General features: G+C 37.2%; 1 protein-coding gene across 9 annotated transcripts in view; it reads right to left on the minus strand.

Moving 5' to 3' along the window:
* The window catches only part of ARAP2 (ArfGAP with RhoGAP domain, ankyrin repeat and PH domain 2), a 247,505-nt gene that overhangs the window by 195,694 nt on the left and 32,109 nt on the right, over positions 1 to 19,702 (minus strand). For 8 of the 9 annotated variants that reach the window (XR_010126032.1, XM_054484483.2, XM_054484485.2 and 5 more), the window contains exons 5-7: positions 19,328 to 19,419; positions 17,331 to 17,681; positions 624 to 693 (exon numbers count right to left, since the gene is read on the minus strand). Coding sequence is in view for 8 of the 9 variants with exons in the window: in XM_054484483.2 (XP_054340458.1) it covers positions 624 to 693; positions 17,331 to 17,681; positions 19,328 to 19,419 (513 nt within the window). In the remaining variant the exon portion in view is untranslated. Of the gene's footprint in view, positions 1 to 623; positions 694 to 17,326; positions 17,682 to 19,327; positions 19,420 to 19,702 lie in introns of those variants that run through there. The other variant, XM_054484489.2, reaches the window with a different exon arrangement.

The raw sequence follows: 19,702 nt of genomic DNA on the forward strand, positions 1-19,702 counted from the left end.
CAAAAACAACAACAACAACAACAACAAAAAAAAAAACCAGACCAAAAAAAAACCAGCTTTTCTAAAATATTCATCCAACCATCTTGCAAACCTCCAAGAGATGTGTTTATACCGATTTGATGCTCTGAGTCACTGCAAAGTGAAACCAAACAATTAACACCTCTCTATATCTTCCATTATTCTCAGCCATAGAGCATGCAGTGTGTGTTATGTTGCAGTATGTGTTACTGTCTAAAAGCATATATTCTTCTGTCCTGCAGCAATAAAGAAGCAATATATAAAAAGAAGCCTAAATCTCTATTAGAGCCACAGGTATTGCCAATATTAGGGGGTGGAAATCTCTAAATAATGAGAAAGTTATGTTAGATTATGAGCTACAAAAAAAGAGCATGTGGTTAAATCTTAAATTTAGTGTGTGAAGAGAAAGTACATACTTAAGACAAAAATCATCTGATTTTAATTAACTAAGCATATGGTAATATATTTATTAGTTGCAACTTCAAATTCTTTTCATGTTGAGAATCCACCTCCTATTCTTAAAAACCAAACTGCTTGCTTAGTTTACTGAAGTACACCTAGTATGCATAAAAAAGCAATTTTTGAAAACTGTAAAATGTATTTACCTTCTCATTATTGTAGTAAGAAATGCTAAGGCCATCAAATTTCACCCATCTCTTCTGAAACATGCGTTTTCTGCAAAACATGAAATTGTTATTTTACATTCAAGTACCATGAACTTAGATTGTTAAATTCATTTGTAATGTAACGGTGTAAATATATTATCATTTAATGTTAAACAGCATAGACAACAATAGGCTACGATAATACCCAGTTTTGGCCATGGCACATAGGAAAAAATAGCATAATAGTACTTTCTAATCAGTTGACCTAGGAATTTTTTGTTAATGACAAAATTAACAGTGTTGTCACACACATTTGTAAGGTTCAGTGCGAAACAAAATGTGGTCAGAAACACTGTCACTGAACCCATTTCTAATAATAAAGATAATCCTTTCACGAAGATAATATAAGCTTTCATCCCTCATTAAGCTTATATATCTATTTTATTTTCCCTTGATTTTTGTTTTAGGGCATAAATATCTTACTAAAATAACAAGGCTTTGTCAATTGGATTTACATGGAAAACATATTTAATTTTGATTGAGTAAGGTGAAAAAGACCTGAACAAATATACAGAATCATTTATAAGCATTCAAAATTCAGTGAAAGATTAGTATATTTTTTAAATGATCATATGAAAGGCAAAGGTAGTTTAAAATGGCTACTGACATGAAAAACAAAAGCAAAATAATATAATCACATGTTTCAGGCTTAAAAGAAAAAAGAAACTATTTTTCTGACTATATAAGGAAGAAGTGAAGAACTGTTTTTACTTAGGCTTGCTTTATATTTTTATTTTATATTCTCCTTCCCTGAAGGCAGACAATCATAAGTACTTTTGGTCTTTAACACAGAAAATATACGAAAACAAACTTCCTATTTTTAAAAAAAATATTTCTAAACAAACATCAACTCTGTCTACCTTATGCTTTTGCAATTTTCTGAAATGTTTAAAACAAGGAGTTGGCATAACTTCCCTTGGCTCTCAGAAGACTTAATAGAAAAACAACTTCAGGAAGTGTAGAGAGCTTGTCTCTGGGCTGGTTCCCTAGCCACAAATCTATTATGCATGTGAAACACAGCAAGCCTCCCAAATTAATCGTTAGCAAATATGTTCTGCATAAGATAAAATTATACCAAATCTGATCAAATATAAAAAGTTTTTAAGATCCTTCAGTGCAGACACTTTCACATATAAGCATTGAATTAATTATGAAGTAATAAGAACATGTAAATTTACATGTAAAGATCTTAAAAGCATATAACCACTTCATATTTAACTCTAATTACAGAAAAAAATAAAATAAAAATTTTGGCCAGGTGTGGTGGCTCATGCTTATAATCCCATCACTTTGAGAAGCTGAGGTGGGTGGATCACTGGGCAACATGGCAAAACCCTGTCTCTACAAAATATCCAGAAAAAAAAAAAATAGCCAGGCATGGTAGCACACAACTGTTGTCCAAGCTATTTGGAAGGCTGAGGTGAAAGGATCATTTGAGCCCAGGAGGTGGAAGCTGCAGTGAGTTATGACTGCACCTCTGTACTCCAGCCTGGGCAACACAGTGAGAGCCCCATCTCAAAAAAAAAAAAAAAAAAAAAAACTTTAAAGCATATTACCACAACTGACCACCCAGCCCTCTTTCCATCTTATTTTTCATCTTTCAGTCTTTTTAACTTTTCTTGGCCTGTCTGCAATGGGTTTTCCTCACTTTGCAACATCCAACAGTGTTACAGCCATCTGGTTTTTACTTTTTCTAGCAACACAGGGTTCCTTAAATTCTCAGCATTAAATGTTGAAAGGTAAAGAAATATTATACACTGGATAAATTAGTCACTTTTTGCTCATTTCATATTTATCTCCTCTACACTTAAAGGCAGAGAAACACATACCTTCTAACACAATCCAAACAGTAATTCAGTAAATCAAGATTTTGCTTTGGGACACAACCCACTTCACACTGTGAATGACAGTAAGCTAGAGCTCAATTACACATATAATCTTCCACTTTAAGATAAAAATAATTAACATCTGTGGGGGATAGAGGCCTTAGGGCCTCCCATTACCCCACTATTCCCTTTGCTGACTACTTATCTTTCAGTTACATCTGAATCAACTACAAAGAAATCCCTTCCCTGATGACCCGATCCAAAGTGGATAACAAAGTTACTCTCTCTCTCAATACCCTCTACTTTTCCTCATAGCACTTAACACAACCTCTAATTTTATATATTTGTTTATTTGCTTAATGTTTGTCTCCCACACCAGGTCTTATGCTTTACAAGGACAACGTTTATTTCCTTCTGTATGATCAGCAAGTAACACAGAGAGGAATATGGCACTGAAAAAGAATTTGCTGAAGGAATGAGTGACATGATTAAAAGCATAGTCCTTCTGGCACCATGGGCGGGATGACAGACAGAAAAAACTCAAATGATCAGCACTCATATAATCAGCATCTTTTAAAAGAAAGGTTGAGGGAATGCAAGAAAACTTTAGAACATGCAGAATTAAATTCAAAGTTTTGAAACCTGCCAAAACATCAGGTGTAAAAGACAACCTATTTTCACATGTCTTACTTAAGATTAACTGCAGCCACTCCAACACATAAAACTTTCTTAGAATTCCATCACCATCTTGACAGACAGTTTGTGTCTGAGGCATCATCCAGGAACTTAATATTTGTGTCCACAGAAAAAGGAGGAGGGGAAGAGTGAGGGCAGATAGCTTGCTATGTGTTAGGCTTAAGGATCAGTCGAAGATGCAGCATCTGACTAGCTACAACTCCTCTCTCAGGCGCTCATAATGCAAAGGACACACCCTACCACTGGCTCTCTGAGGAAAACCTCAGCCTCTGAGAGAATCAGCTTCTAAGATATTCTCCCAATTATTTTAATTTTTTTCAACTGCCAGGTGACTATTTGATGTCTCCAACTATTTTTAACTCAATATTTTAAAGATTATTAAATCTCTTTAACATTCTATGAAGGGGCAGGTAAATAAGACAAATCCCAGCCCACAGTGAAATGGAATGAGAAACCACAGGGTGTAGCAGATGAAAGAATATGAAAGAACAACTGTCCTACAGGTGGAGAAAGCTATTCTGCACTCCTATCATTGAAAGTTGGCTTCTGTGGTCATGCATTCATCCAGTCAGCCATCAAAATCTGTGGGTACATACTCTGTGGACACCACTCTCTGGCCGCACTGCCTCTCTTCTCCAGACTCTTTCTTGCCTCATGGCCTTCCCATATGCCATTGTCTCTGCTTGGCATGCTGCCTGCCTGCTCCTAACATGGCTGGCTCCTTCCTGTTCTTGAAAGTTCATCTTTAATGTCTTTCTCAACAAGTGACCACTCCTGACTATGCATAGATCATTGAGGTCTCTCTGTTCTCTTGCTCCATTTCTTTACTTAACGACACTAAGCAGAATGTGTAATTATATATTTGTTTTGGCTTCATATGCCACCCATACTAGATTTCTTTTTCTTGAGCCTTCCTTAACTTTTTGCAAAATATGCATTTTATTGATATATATTAATTGACCTACTTATGGGGTAAATGTGATATTCTGACATACACATACAATGTGTAATGATCAATCAGGGTAAATATATCCATCACATCAAACAGACTTTGAGATCCTTAAGCACAGAATCCATTTCTGTTTTGTTCATCAATATAAAACCAGTGACTATCATAGTTCCTCACATATAGTGAAGAAACAAATGAATGTATTTTTCACTAAAAGATATTTACTTGAATTTCTATTGTACAAATATAAACACTACTGAAAAACTTCATCCTTAATTTTATTTTTGCAAATATTAAAAACCAGATTTTTATATGACAAAATAAACACTTTGTAAAACTACTGTTGCAGGATCCTCAGGGTGTTGCTTTTCTGGCCAGAAGTCTCTGTGGCTGGTGGCGCCTTTGCCTGAGTTCTGGGTTTGTTCCACCCATTCTGCATGAGCAGGCTGCGCTCGGCTCACGCTACCGGCCTGGATCCCATGACTGCCAACAGCGAGCCAGGTGTGGAGCAGTGAGGGGTGTGTGAGCAAGCGAGCATGGGGTCCAGCCACTGCACACAGTGAGGCACACCGGCTGCTGCAGCGGGGCAGCCAGCACCAGGTGTCTACACGGGCGCTGGCTCTCTGCAAGGCTGCAGCTGGACCAGGCACACCACAAGCAGCTTCCACGGCTGCCACCAGGAAACGTGGCGGCGGCTGGAAGCTTGAGACTCCAGGAACTTAAGAGGTCCAAAGAGGTAGTCACAGCCCTGCCTCGGGGAGCTTCCAGGTCTCGGTTCCCCAAAGGGCCGCAGCTCTTCTCTCCTTGTCTTCACCCATAACATGATGAGAAGGCGAAGTGTTTCAGCCCTGTTTGTGTTACAGCTATTTCAGCCCCGACATCTCCCAGGTCCCAAGTTCTTGTACTGTGTCCAGAAAGAATGAGGTACGCAGACAAGTGGAGGGTGAGCAAGGCGAAGAGGAGCTTTATTGAGTGACAGAATAGCTCAGAGGAGGTCCTGGGTGGGGAGCTCCTCTCTGCAGTCAGGTCATCTGATGTCTGCAGTTATCAGCAGAGGGTAGGCCCTGGCCGTGGGTAGCTCCTCCCTGCAGCTGGTTGTCCTGATGTCTGTGCAGCTCTGGCTGATCCGGGGGCTTTCATGGGCCTCAGGGGAGGAAGTGCGCCCCAACTGGTCCATGGGCGGCCATAGACAGACCCAGAAAAGGCACACTACAAGTTCCTACTGTGGGCTGCAGGACTAGCCGGCTCCTACCCTTCAGGCCCTCCCTGGCCTGAAGGTGGGGCCTCACCGAGGACCTGCCCCCTTCTGCCCATGGCCCAGCTTCACCTCCTGCTGCTGTTCATGGCGCCCAGGCTGTTCATGCCAAGAGGTGTCTGCAGGCCAGTGCTGCGTTGACCTCAGTGCTCCCTTGGCTTTCCTCCCTCCCATGCTCATCAGGACCCAAAGTCCAGAGTGGGGCTGAGGCAGCAGGGAGCTGGCATGTCAGCACTTCCCCAAGAGTGCACAGATCCAGATGGGCTGTGATGGTACCTGGCCCCGGCCCCATTCTTGCTCTGAGATAGGAGCAGACACCGGGAGCAGGGAGAAGCCAGGCAGTTGGAGCAGACACCTTTGAGCTTGCGTAGGTAGGGGGTGGCCTTCTGGTCCCCAAGAGTGCAGAGATGCCTGGCTCTACAGCCCTGACTTGGGCAGAGGCTGCTGCAACCGGGAACACAGGGCTCCTGCCTGCTTCCAACCTCCACCAAGAGCACAGAGAGGCCTGGACTCATAGCCACGACTTGGGCATCTGTAGCTACACCCAGGAGAGCAGGACTCCTGTCTGCTCCATGGAGTGGGAGGCCTAGGTCCCAAAGCCACAACTTGGCAACTACAGCTGCACCCGAGGAGCTCCCACCCTACCAACTCGGAAGGGGCAGGGCTCCCACTTGTCCTTGGCTCACGCCATCTCTGTAGAGTATGCAGCCCTGGCCGCACCTCTCTGCTGCAGCCAGTGTGATGGCAGCAGCGGCTCAGATGGGTCACTGCTGCCATCACTACCTTGTTATTAAAAAAATAAATAAATAAGAGCCTACAGAAAGCTTGAAAAGTTTACCATTAATTTCCATGTAATTTCAAAATACATTTCAGAATTTAAAAAAAAAAAAAAGTTTTTGAGGTGGAGTCTCGCTCTGTCACCCAAGCTGGAGTGCAGTGGCACAATCTCTGCTCACTGCAACCTCCACCTCCCGGGTTCAAGTGATTCTTCTGCCTCAGCCTATGGAGTAGCTGGGACTACAGACACATGCCACCACATCCAGCTAATTTTTGTATTTTTAGTAGAGACAGAGTTTCACCATATTGGACAGGCTGGTCTCAAATTTCTGACCTCATGATCTGCCTGCCTGGACCTCCCAAAGTGCTGGGATTACAGGCGTGAGCCACCACGCCTGACCAAATTAAAAACTTTTTAACCAACATCTCACCATTAATCCCACCTCCCAGTCCCTGTTAATCACCATTCTACTCTGTTTCTATGAGTGTATTTTTTTTAGATTCCACATATACATAGATACCACATAAAGGTTACAAACTTTCAGTTATAAGAATAAATTCTGGAGATCTAATATATAGCATGGTGACTATAGCTAATAATAATGTATTGTACACCTGAAATTTGCTAAGACAGTACATCTTAAGTGTTCTTATCACACACACACACACAAAAAAACTCTGTTAGGTGACAGTTGTTATTAGCTTGTTTGTGTTATTTCACAATATATAGGGATATCAAATCATCACACTGTATACCTTAAACACATATAGTCTTTGACAATCACATCCCAATAAAGCTGGAAACAAAAAGAAAAATTTAAATATGGTTATTTAAAATGTATGCATTTGATACTTTGCTATTTAAAAATGTTAAATAACCAATTTATTTTTAAAACTAAATTCATATAAACATTGAATAATCTATTTTCATTAAAACTATCAACATTCAATTAGCTGTTTTCCACATGTGAACTTCAACACTGAATTCCAATAATTAGTTAATTAAAGATAAAACTTTACACTTAGATCTTTTCTCAGCACTATTCCCTTTTCTAATTTTTAATTTTTTTTTTTTTTTTTGAGACACAGTTTTGTTCTTGTTGCCCAGGCTGGAGTGCAATGGTGCGATCTCGGCTCACCACAACCTCCACCTCCTAGGTTCAAGCCATTCTCCTGCCTCAGCCTCCTGAGTAGCTGGGATTACAGGCATGCACCAACATGCCTGGCTAATTTTGTATTTTTAGTAGAGACGGGGTTTCTCCGTGTTGGTCAGGCTGGTCTCGAACTCCCAACCTCAGGTGATCCGCCTGTCTCGGCCTCCCAAAGTGCTGGGATTACAAGTGTAAGCCACCATGCCCGGCCTCCCCTTTTCTAGCACATGGAAAGTTAGATTAATTCATATTGGTAAACCTTACAAATTAATCAAAATTTCAACTAAACAATAAAAGGAAAAGCTTGATAAGTCCTGTGCTTCTAACTGCCCATGTAAAATTAAATTAATAAATATCAATGATTACTAAATGTTTAAGAATTTTCTTTTCTGTGCAAAAGTTCAATACTCCTCACATGTGTTTTTAAACACATATTCACTATCCAGCAACTAATTTCATTGTAATTACATGTACTTAATACATACACTCTAAGAATTTGCTAAAGTACTTTGAAAGTTTTCTCTGAAGTTGTATCTTTAAATTTCAATTACTAACTTAATTTGCTTCACAAATTTTAAAAAACAGGAAAAGATAATGTATACAAGACAATGCCATCTTAGCCTATGTTCCGGCTACCACACAATACAAATTAGATCTGAAATAATGATGCATTATTGCACAGAAAATAGATTTAAAGTTGAAGTCAATAAAGAAGTTATTTGGTACTACATTTGGTAATAAAAATAGCAAACACATAGTCCTTTGTTCCAAGAACTGTGTGGAGCCACACACAAATATTAACTCATTTAATCCTCCAGACAACCATGTGAGACAGGTAACATTATTATATCCATCTTAGAGATGAAGGCACAGAGGCAGTGGTTGCTTAAATAATTTGTCCAAGTCATACAGCTAATATAGAACATATCTGGGAGTGTCTTCCCAAAGACTGCTCTTAACTGCTATACAAAGCAGACATTAGTACATTTTATAGCAAAGTACCCAGGACATCCCTGTAGGTAGTAATAACATTTGACCTCTACATTTTATATGTGAGTTCAATCTTGCAAAGTACTTCAGAATTCCTTCAGGAAAAAAGGTAAAGCAGACATGAAACACATTAGCCTGAGTTTTATCTCATTTTGTTTTTAGGGTTCTGAAGGGAAACATTTATTTAAGAAGCTTTTTTCGAATAATTTATAAGACTTGTGCAGTATTATTGAACAGATTTCTATAAACTCTTCCCTTGGGCTCTCGTAGGGCAGGTGATGTAAAGTTTCAACTGCTTTCATAAAAACAGCTTCACCATCTGGTATCAGTTTTTGTTGTCTCAAAATGTGTTTCTTAAAAATTATTTTTTAACAACACTGTATACACACACAATTAAATCTCTATTTATGAAGTACTCACACAGAGGCACTCTTGTTTAATTTCATTCCTAAGTGCCAGCAGAGTTTTTTTTTTTTCAAGATTACATCTTTAAGCTTAAAAAACAAATCCTAATATCTAACAAGCATGCTAACTAACCAATGATACCAATCTAAGGTGTGAGAGGCTACCAAATTGTCTTTAAAAATCACACAATTGGAAAGAACATCAAAGACATTAAGTCAAATTTATGGCTTTTATTAATCCTGCCATTTAAGGCAATGAAAAACATACTTCTCAAATATTCTAAACAATCTCAAAGGAAAAAGTATCACCATGCTGTGCCAGATTCACCTGCCTTGTTTACACAGCCCTAAAGAATCACAGCATACTTTATGTTATTCCCTCCTCTAACCCTAACGAGACCCAATATTTTCTAGGACTACAATCTCCATACGTATATATTTTTATTTATCTAATTACTCATTTTTATTCAGCTAATTATTTATCCAATTATTCTTTTAAGAAGTAGAAGACTTTTAAATGATACAGTAACAAAATATTTTAGAGAGAGAAAGATGCAAGGAATTACTAAAATATTTCTATAAAATGCCAGCACTTCTCTATTCTAAAGAGCATTTTCTCACTTTTGAGCAAACCAAAATAACAATTTCCAAGATTATATGAACCAAATGAGCTGGGGCCAGAAAACGAAAATAAAACAAAAAAAGTATCTTCAATCTCAGCTTCCATCTCTGCTATATCTACATCCTAAAATGAGAAGAAAAAAAAAGGTACTCAACATAAAATTCTAGGGGCTAAAAAGATTCTTGGAAGTCAATGATAAAGCCTGAATTTCAGTGTGCAACTACCAATTTTAAAAATATCTACAAAGAGCTTAGTGCTTTCATAAAGTGGTGTATAAAAAGCTATGTTAAAAGATTCACACTTATTTTATGGAGTCATATTATATAAAATACAACATGAACCAGCTTCCAGTTAAAAATCTCAGTTAAAAGCTTGCATTTACTTCTACTCCTCCCCAATCCTCACTAAAAGACATCAAAGGGTTAAGAAAGAAATAAAAATAAATAAATGCCTGCAAATCAACACTGACCAGAGAAGTTGAGGACAGTAACAGTATCTAGAAATCTGGAAACAGAAGGAGAGATATGAACTGATCACTAATCCAGCATTAGATTAAATTAAGAGAAAAACACATTTACTCTTGCATTACCTCTGAAAATCTCAGGAAATAGACATACCAAGTAACTCTGGAAGTGACTATGAAAGTGAGGGTGAGGTGCTGATAATGGATATATTGAAAGGCAGTTTAAGATGTAGACTTGCACTCCAACATCACAGAATCCTTCTCCCCTACTTCTCACTGTTGGAAAACTGTCTCTCCACCTTCACTCAATATAATAGTCTAGTTTTATTCAATGGAGAGAATAAAACAGGAGGTTTTGGGGCTGGGAGACTCAGGCATGGCTATATTAAAGCAGAGGAATCAAATAAAAGTCTACATCATAACTGTCAATACTCAAAGTCCACTTTCCCACATGAGCCACCCAAAAACTGGTTACCAGGCCTGGCGTAGTGGCTCACGCTGTAATCCAGCATTCTGGGAGACCGAGGTGGGTGGATCACCTGAGGTCAGGAGAATCAAGACCAGCCTGAGCAACATGGAGAAACCCCATCTCTACTAAAAATACAAAAATTAGCCAGGCATGAAGGTGTATGCCTGTAATCCCAGCTACTCAGGAGGCTGAGGCAGGAGAATTGCTTGAACCTGGGAGGTGGAGGTTGCAGAGAACCAAGATCGTGCCACTGCACTCCATCCTGGGTGACAGAGCAACACTCCGTCTCAGAAAAAAAAAAAAACTGGTTACCAGGCCTATAACGCTCAGGAAGAAGATTAATTTAAAAGATACTAGCATGAGGCTTCTGTATAGAAATACATTACCAAAAAACCTACCATGATCGCCTTACAAGAAACAAACAGCAAGGCCCATCAGAGCCTACAGTGCTTCCAATCAGTTTTGCAGTACTTTACTCTAAAGCGACAGCTCAAGATTAACATAACATTTGAGAAAAATACCACTAAGGTAAAAGATAGGGACAAAACCACCCCTCCAAAAAGTTAAAAGAAATAGACTCTACAGGAAAGCTTCAAAAAAAAAAGTATTAATATCTTCAGAGAAGTAAAAGGATTTGTGAAAAAGTAACACTATGCCATAAAAAAATAGTCAAAAGAAAATGTTTTGTATGTTAACTACAGTATAACAACAATAACAACAAAAAACTGGGTTAGGAAACACAACTGACGAAACTTCCTAATGAGCAGAAAGGGAAAATGGAAAAGCTAGATTTTTATCAGTGTTTCAGGGCAAGAAGTCCAACACCAAACTATCAGGAATTCTAGAAAGAAGAAAAGTAATTGAAGAATAAAACAGGAAAATCTCCAAGAACTGAAAAATAGGCTATGTATAAAGTATCAAAAATGAGATTTCTCAATATTACCTCTAGATTACTAGGGATCTAGAATACAAATTACTGATCTGGAGAAGGATTATTTCCAGTTAAGATTTCTAAAACATCATAAATCAACAATAACAATGTTTAGGGGGAAAAAAAAGACATCTTCAAACATGGAAGATCTGAAAACATTGACTCCCTATCCACCTTTTCTCAGGAAGCTTCAAAGAGTCGTGCTTTATCTAAAGAAAAAATGGAATGACAAAAACACTAGAGAGAAGCATAGAGAATCCCAAAGATGATACAAGGGAATCCCAAGATGTTAGTGTGCACTTGGCCTGGGGAACAACCAGCCCAAACTAAAGTTTTCTTAGAGGGCTTTAGGATGATGAAATTGATAGGTATATTTATTTTGGTTACTTCAGAGATTCATATGTTGAGGAAGAATTTTCAGATCAATGAATACACATACTGAAAATTAAGCAAACAGGCTGGGCACAGTGGTTCATGCCTGTAATCCCAGCACTGTGGGAGGCCGAGGAGGGTAGATCAGGAGTTCAGGAGTTCAAGACCAGCCTGGCCAAGATGGTGAAACCCCGTCTCTACTAAAAATACAAAAATTAGCCAGGCGTGGTGGTGGGCGCCTGTAATCCCAACTACTCAGGAGGCTGTGGCAGAGAACTGCTTGAACCCGGGAGGTGAAGTCTGCAGTGAGACAAGATTGAGCCACTGCACTCCAGCCTGGGCAACAGAGCGAGACTCCATCTCAAAAAAAAAAAAAAAAAATTAAGCAAACAAAAAAATCAACAATTATTATTTCAACAAAAACTAAACATTGTCAATGAAAAAAATTAATCATACTAAGCTATATTGCTCAAAAATGAGTAGCCTTTACAGTTATACTATAAAACAAAATTACAGATATCTAAATATTTTATGTAACTATTTTAAAAGGATAATAGGAATTGTGTCTAGAAGGGAAGGAGGGAACAGTGGTTAAAATGAATAAATATGATCTTCCATGGTCGTACATCAATAGCTAATCCCTAACACTGAAAAGTTAAAAAAAAAATCAGTATAAAAGCAATAAGACATACAAAACAAATGCTAAAAATAACTATAAAAGAGTTGAAAGTGGCTGCCTCTTATGAAGAGGTTGGAGGGAAGAAATGTCACTTTTTTTAATAAGCTATGTACTACTTCCTGATACTTAAACTCTGGGCTTTTATAACAATCAAAAAAATTGAATTCTGAAAGTTCAATGTGAACACATGACTTCTTTGCCTTGTATTTATCAAAGTATGAACTGACTAGGACTCACAGTAACATTATTTAAGGTCCTCTGCAATAAAATGGTGTCCTGGAAAAAAAAAGAAAATCGAGGTTTATTGAGCATCAATTAAGAGTGAGGCCCAAAGTTACCTACTTTTCCAAATGATTTCACAGAGGTAGTCTTGACCTCACACATTTATATGAAAATGGAGGTTCTAAGAAATTGAGTCACACAGCAAATGAATGATGTCTGTCTGATTCTACACCCTATTCATTCCTCTGCAGCTAGGATGGCTGAGAGGAATTAACCAGGTAATTTTATGGAGACTGAAACTTTTCTCCTCCTCAAACTACAAAAATATTAAAACTTTTTATTTCCTTGGCACAATGTTTACAAGTAGCTAGTGGTTTAAGAAATGCCCAGCTAATTTGCAGATTAAAAAAGAAAACATACTTTTTATCAGGGATTTCGGATTCACTTTTAAGATCAACAAGGTGACTGACATATAACACCCTAGTCGAACGTGGACTTGCCAACTTTCTGCAACACCTGCCTTTCACCACAGCCCCAAGAAAGCATACTAAGAGACCCAAGGCACTCAAACACTTGCTTAGCCAGGTGGGGAATTGTTCCAGTAAAGGAGCCTTGGAAACTAGATGATGACATGGAAACCAGTCACTGACAAAGGCACAAACAGCATAAGCTCTGAACTCCTCCCAGGTCTTGGGCTATTGGCTTCTGGGAGCTCTGACTCCCAGTCGTTGTCTGAGCTCTGACCTTTTCTTGGTATTTGATCATTGGCTTTTTCACTTTCCCTAGTTACCTGTTCTCTGAACATGCTTTTCACTGGCAGTTTCTCTCTCCTGGTCCTAGAACCCAACTGTCCATCTTCAATAAAATAACTCCAACCTCTACCTGCTCACTATCTCAACCCTCAAGTACATCTAGATATCACCTCTATCAGTGCCTTTCCCTCTAGACAGAAAAGCATTTTACCTAAAAATGCCAGTTAAAATCTTATCCATTTTCCAAAGGGCAATTCAACTGCTACCCTCTCCTTCCGGGAAGGTCTTTGAAGAAATGCTTTCTCAAGCCTTGGTAACCTCAGGACTCTGTACTCTGTAGACCTTTTTGCACCAATTATTCTACTTTCGTCTTTGGGTTTTATCGCTATTCACATATATATTTCTTTTCTGCCCTAAATGGAAGCTACAAAAAGACAAGTAACACATCTTGCTCATCTGTGTCCTCCTCCACCTCCAAGTGCTGACTTAACCTCACATGATCAACTTTAGCTGTCTCAGGCTCACACTGCCACATCAGTCCTTCTCATGGCCAAAAAAAAAGTTAAATTTAAAAAAAGGAATTTCCCAAGTAAGAAATAAAGTCCTAAAACATTTCAAGTAAAATAGAAATTCTTTAATATACACTGCAGTTTTTATAAAGATGCTCTGTGTATTATGCTGAACACATAAACATCTTTAGAAAATAGTAATGTAAAAATTCAAAAGGGTTTCCTTATTGCAGATATTCTTGGAGATGTTAATTTATGCATCTTCTAGAAGAGGCACAGCACATCCAACCATGTTCTCTTTTCTTTACAACAGCTTCAAACATTTCTTTTCTGAGATGCATATTTGGGAAATGCTGGAATAAATTATATCCAGTCTTTCATATTTGCATCTATATAAATCTGCTGAAAAGCTTAAGTTTATTATTTACAGCTGAGAAAAAGTGAAGAAGATGATTTATTTTAATCCTCAAAACCCAGTGAGAGGTTTTTAAAAGCAAGTATCACTTATTAAGCTTTTCATCTGCTTTGACCTGTTTGAAATACGGCCCCCCAAATTCAACATTTTATTGTTTCTTTCATACAGTTTTTAAACCACTAGTTTTAGGGATGTTATATGTAGGTCAATCAAATATTTAAACAACTTTTCATATTTTAAACTGGAAATGTTTCAGTATTTCTTTTGTTGTATGGTGTTATACAATTATATTCTTAACCAAATATGGGACAATGTTCACATATTAGGCATTGATTCAGAATTGTCATTTCCATTTCAAAAGTAAATAGACAACCACGTGAAATAAGTTCAGATTGTGAATGTGATTATTTTGTTTAATGTCATTCATTAAACAAAAGACAGTTTCAAACACTATTTGCAAAAGTATAAACTAGAATGTGTCTGTTAGTTTTTAAATTTTATTTTGACAATTGCATTTTGATAATTTATGTGCATGTCTTTAAGGGGGAAACAAGTATTTAAAAAAAAACACCCCAAGAGTTCACTACCCTGTTAATGTATATCAGTATTATCAATGGTTCCTGGAAATTTTCATCCACAAATATGTTGTTGGGTTCAGCAGTTTGTATTACAATGTTCTTATTAATTGCTGTTTTAGAAAAATTAAAAGAAAAATATGTCTAATGCTAGGTTTTTCACAGATTCATTCCACAACAAATACTAAGCATCTACCATGTGCTAGACAATGTTCTGCTAAGGCTATCACAGCACAAGAAAAGCAATGCTGATGCCTGTCCCCACGGAGCTTGTATGAAATAAATAAATCATCTGGCCTGTAAGCCCCATAGAAGAAAGTAATTAAGGGAGTGATAGGGTGGCAGGGAGAGCAACAGTTGTAGGAGTAAATTTGGTGGCCAGGGCTTAAACGCAAAGGAGACATTATAGCACGAACTTGAGAGAGGTTCAAGCCGTGTTACTCTTGGGGGAAGAGCATTTCAGGCAGAAAGAAGTACAAATGCAGAGGCCCCTAAGGAGGACCTCTGCTTTTTATTACTTCTGTATTTTATTGGACCACAGCCTCATTCATTGGCTTACATATTGGCTACGTCTGCTTTTATGCTATAACTGTAGAGTTAAATAGTTGCAACAGAGACCATTTGACTATAAAGCTTAAAATATTTACTACTTGACCCTTTACGGAAAAAGTTTGTTGACACCTGCTATATGGAGTTTGGAATCCCATCTCAATCAGTGCTATCTGCATCAAAGAGACACGCAGCCATGAGTTAAATGAAGCTCAGCAACCACTGCTTAAGGAAGGGGTAGGCATCACTTTGTCTACTTTAATGAACATCTTAAACCCTCACAATAGCCTACAGAGCCTGATTAGGAAAGGAAAAATTCTCCATTCTACTTCTGATTTAATGAATGCATGCCTTTTGGCCAGCTACACATATTTCTTTCAAGTCATAGCAATATAATCACGTAGAAGCGTTTTAAAATTTCTTGGTGATATACCAAGCTCGTTGGTTTATTTTCTTATATCCATTCATCCTGGTGTTTTGGTTGGGGGTGGGGTAGGGGGGAGTTTTAGGACAGAAAATGCAATTATTTCCCCTAAAATGGAAAAATAGAAATCCAGAAAACTTACAGCATCTAACCTTAAGCAGGTTCAGAATAGAAAGAATGGAAAGTCAAACTTCTGAAAAAGAGAGACAGAATATATCCTAACTGTCCCAGAGGTGGCCAACAATAGTGAAACTTTCTCAATGTGCCTGGAGCATAAACAGACCAACCCTGTAAAGGGCAAGATCTCACCCAGGACGCACAGGAAACCACAGCCGCTGGGGGCTTTGTACTCAAAGTCTGTTTTTTCTTCCAGTGATACTTTAAGAGAGCACTTGGACCTCCCTAAATACTTAGATTTTATAGAAATGAAAGATTCAAGAATACTCAAGTTCACTGATTCATTCCACTAGTGTTTAGACCTGAGCACTGATCCACATGTTCAACATCTGAATATGCACTCACCAATAATACTTAGGACTAAAAAGAATGAGCAGAGGGTTTTGTCATCATAATGTAACCAGAAAGAAGTGACACACATAGCTGATAGTAAGAAGTAATCTGCTTTGGTTTATTCAAAATCAAATTTCCTAAAAGGATGAAAATATATAAGGTATTAACATATAATTACTAACCATACAATTTCGGGGTGTTTTGCTATCTTTTGAAATGTTAATTCCTGCTTCTATTAGTCATCTGATGCTGCTTCTGGTAGATTTTTTTTTTCAATTACAATTATTTTAGATCAAACCAATCCTTTCTAGAAATGACACACATTTCAGGAGAATAGGAGAGAAAACCAGCACACTGTAGGGGACTCACAACATTAGCTACTGATACATGAAAGCTTTAATCTCAAAATAATTTAATAATTCATGAAAAACATTTCAAGTAAATATTTCAAAAAGACATCTAAAAATTAGGATGCCAGTAAACAATTCTAATTAAATATAATCCTTCCCCAAAGATTTCTCAGTACTGTAAAATGCTTAAGGGACAAAAGTTTCTTTGTAAACATTTGTTGATAAATCCATTGAAAAGTATAATATTCACAGGACTCTGACCTTCTGTGTAACATACAAAAATCAAAACAATATATCAATAATAGTGAAGACCTAAACCTAACAAAGATGTACTTTTCCCTAACTACAATAAGCCTTGTATTCTCAAACAGAACACTGTTATGAGCAAAAGCCAAACAGTGTGGGCTGAGTAATACTAACTCAGTCTGTCTTGTTTTTCTGTTACATACTAGGACACAGATTAGCACATTTTGATGCGAACTTAGAAGGTAACATTAAGAAATTATATGTGAGGTCATAACTTTCTATTTTAATTTGCGACTCTGGACCTTAATGCAGCATTGCATTGCACATCTCTCTCCTTATGTCTAAAAAATAGCACTGGCAAAAGTGTGCTCAAAGTCCCTAAAAATGGCATGTCTGTGTATGTGTGTCTGTGGAGGTGGAGTGGGGGAACAGCAACCCAGGAGGTTTAGAAATGAATAAACTTGAAATTTTAAAAATATGCCACTTATGAAATAAATGAATACGTACATACCCTTGAGGAGAGAGTTTATCCAGCCATCCTGATTTAACCTTCTTTGCAGATGCTCCATAAAAGCAAGCATAGGGAGATATTGCCTGCGAAGAAACGGCTGATGAATCAGCATTTCCACTTGTTGAGCTTAACGGATAACTGTGCCTATTAACGGAGTCCAAAATCAAGGCTTTTTGAGTCCTAGATTTAGATGCCTTTGAATTTTTTCTTCTTAAACTCTGAAAGCATTCTTCTACTGTTGAGTATTCTGATTCAGAAGCAGTGTCTATCAAAAAATTGTTTTTGTCCTCTCGAGGTATCCAAATATCTTCCACTTTGTCCTCGCTTATTTTCTTTCTGTTATCGTATATGCTAAATGGAAAAATGATGTAAACATTTCAAAGTGCTATATGTGATTTAAGACATCAGTGACATTTTGAAAATTTATAAATAACTAATAACAGAAACATAAGGCCAGGAAAATCCTAGAGTTTCCATTAACCCTACTGAAAATTTTTTGAACTCTTCCAGAAAAGCTAAGTAAAATTATTTCATTAACCTATGACATTTCAATACTACTACAAGTTTTTTCTTAGGTATAATTTAATCTTATCCCTTTTATTTTGGAAGGTTAGGGGCAGGTGCTAAGGATGGAGACTGGGTATATTCTTCACATCACAATTTAAACATCTTTAATAGCACAATTAAGTGGCCAGCCCAATCTCTCTGGGCAACATCACGGACCATTAACTCATCTATATGGAGATCTTATTTCCAATTTGTTTACCCCTCTCTACTATCCTCTAATCAACTCCAAGGACCCCATGTTTCACCATAATGCAATAAAACAGAGAGTATGCCTGACTGCTGAGAGCATCAGTATTATTTTGCAATGCTGATGAGGAAAAATACTGCAGCACACTGCTAGCTAGAAAACAAGAAAGGGTCAGTGTACATTCAGGAAGTAAAAGCTAGGTAATGCACATATTTATTGGAATGCATTCATAATAGCTAAGCATATTTCTACAGATTCAAGGAATGACATAATAGATCAACTCATTCATTAATGCCAAAGGACATTTTTTGCTAATCAATGAAACAGATATGCCTGGGCTCAAATTACATCTTTCTAGATATAGCATTCTAAAAACCATTAGTGCCTCAAAGAATAATTTAGCCTGGCCCTTTCATATTTTGCATTATATTTGATTATGTCAAATGTTTACTAAAGATGTTTAATTGTTTAGCTTTAACTGAGGGAAACCTATAACAATGTTAGCCTTAGAAAATGAAAGACAAAAATAAAATGAATATTCCACTAAAAGAGTATAATTAAACTGTTGGCAATACAAAAGAGGAATGCTTTGGGGGATGAATACTCCATTTTCCATGATGTGATTATTATGCTTGTATCAAAATATGTTATGTACCCCAGAAATATATACATCTACTATGTAATCTCAAAAATTAAAAATTAAGAAAAAGAAAATGAAGTATCAGGTAATGTGCCAGAATGCCAAGTTCCAATAAAGCTGAGAGAAAAACAAAATTGAGGTTGGTGCATACAAATTCTAACTCCGTATGTGATCCAAATAACTGGATAATTGCCATGCTTCTTGCCAGTGCTGAAACTCCAATAAAAAGAATCTATTACACTTGTAAAAGTCTGCAACTTGCATAGTGATGTTCTGCACTGCTCTTTTCTCCTTTTTATTAACATAACCTCTCATCTTTAATGTGCAATCACGGTCACCTGTATTTGCTACTGTGGGGAAGGGGTGTGGTTTCCACTAGAAAAAGACAAAAATAACCTGCCACAGAATGCAACTATTTACTTGATCTACAGAGCATAATTCAAGTAATAAAATGGGTGCTGCTATGTTTACATTTAGAGAGGAAAAATTTGAACTTATCAACATAAACTATTTTCTCTGACACATAATATTATACTATGAGAAGTCAACATTGTATGACAGTTTATTCTAAATAGTTTATCATCATAAGTCATGATCTCATACCTTGATTTGATGATAAAAGAGTTTGTTGCAGTAGTTGCTTCCCCTTTCAGTGCTTCTTCCTGGGTCAAAAATTCATTCTTTATAGATCGCTTCTATTAAAAAAGCAAACAAACAAAAAACACATACTGTTTTGCTTTTTGGTTTAGGGATTTGTTTGTATGTGTAGCAATATTCTACAAAAATCCATAATATCTGAGTTTAGTTTTATTAAATAAGTCTAATTACTTAGATCAATTTTCAGGAAAAAAAGATAGTCTACATTAAACAGACTTTTGATTTTTTTTCACTATTTTATTCAAATCGTTAACTCATCAATTCAAGTAAGAATAAAAGAAGATGGTAACCAAAAATAAAATTTATGTACTTCTACTCCTT

This window comes from Pongo pygmaeus, chromosome 3 (assembly GCF_028885625.2).
Source record: "Pongo pygmaeus isolate AG05252 chromosome 3, NHGRI_mPonPyg2-v2.0_pri, whole genome shotgun sequence".
Lineage (NCBI taxonomy): Eukaryota > Metazoa > Chordata > Mammalia > Primates > Hominidae > Pongo > Pongo pygmaeus.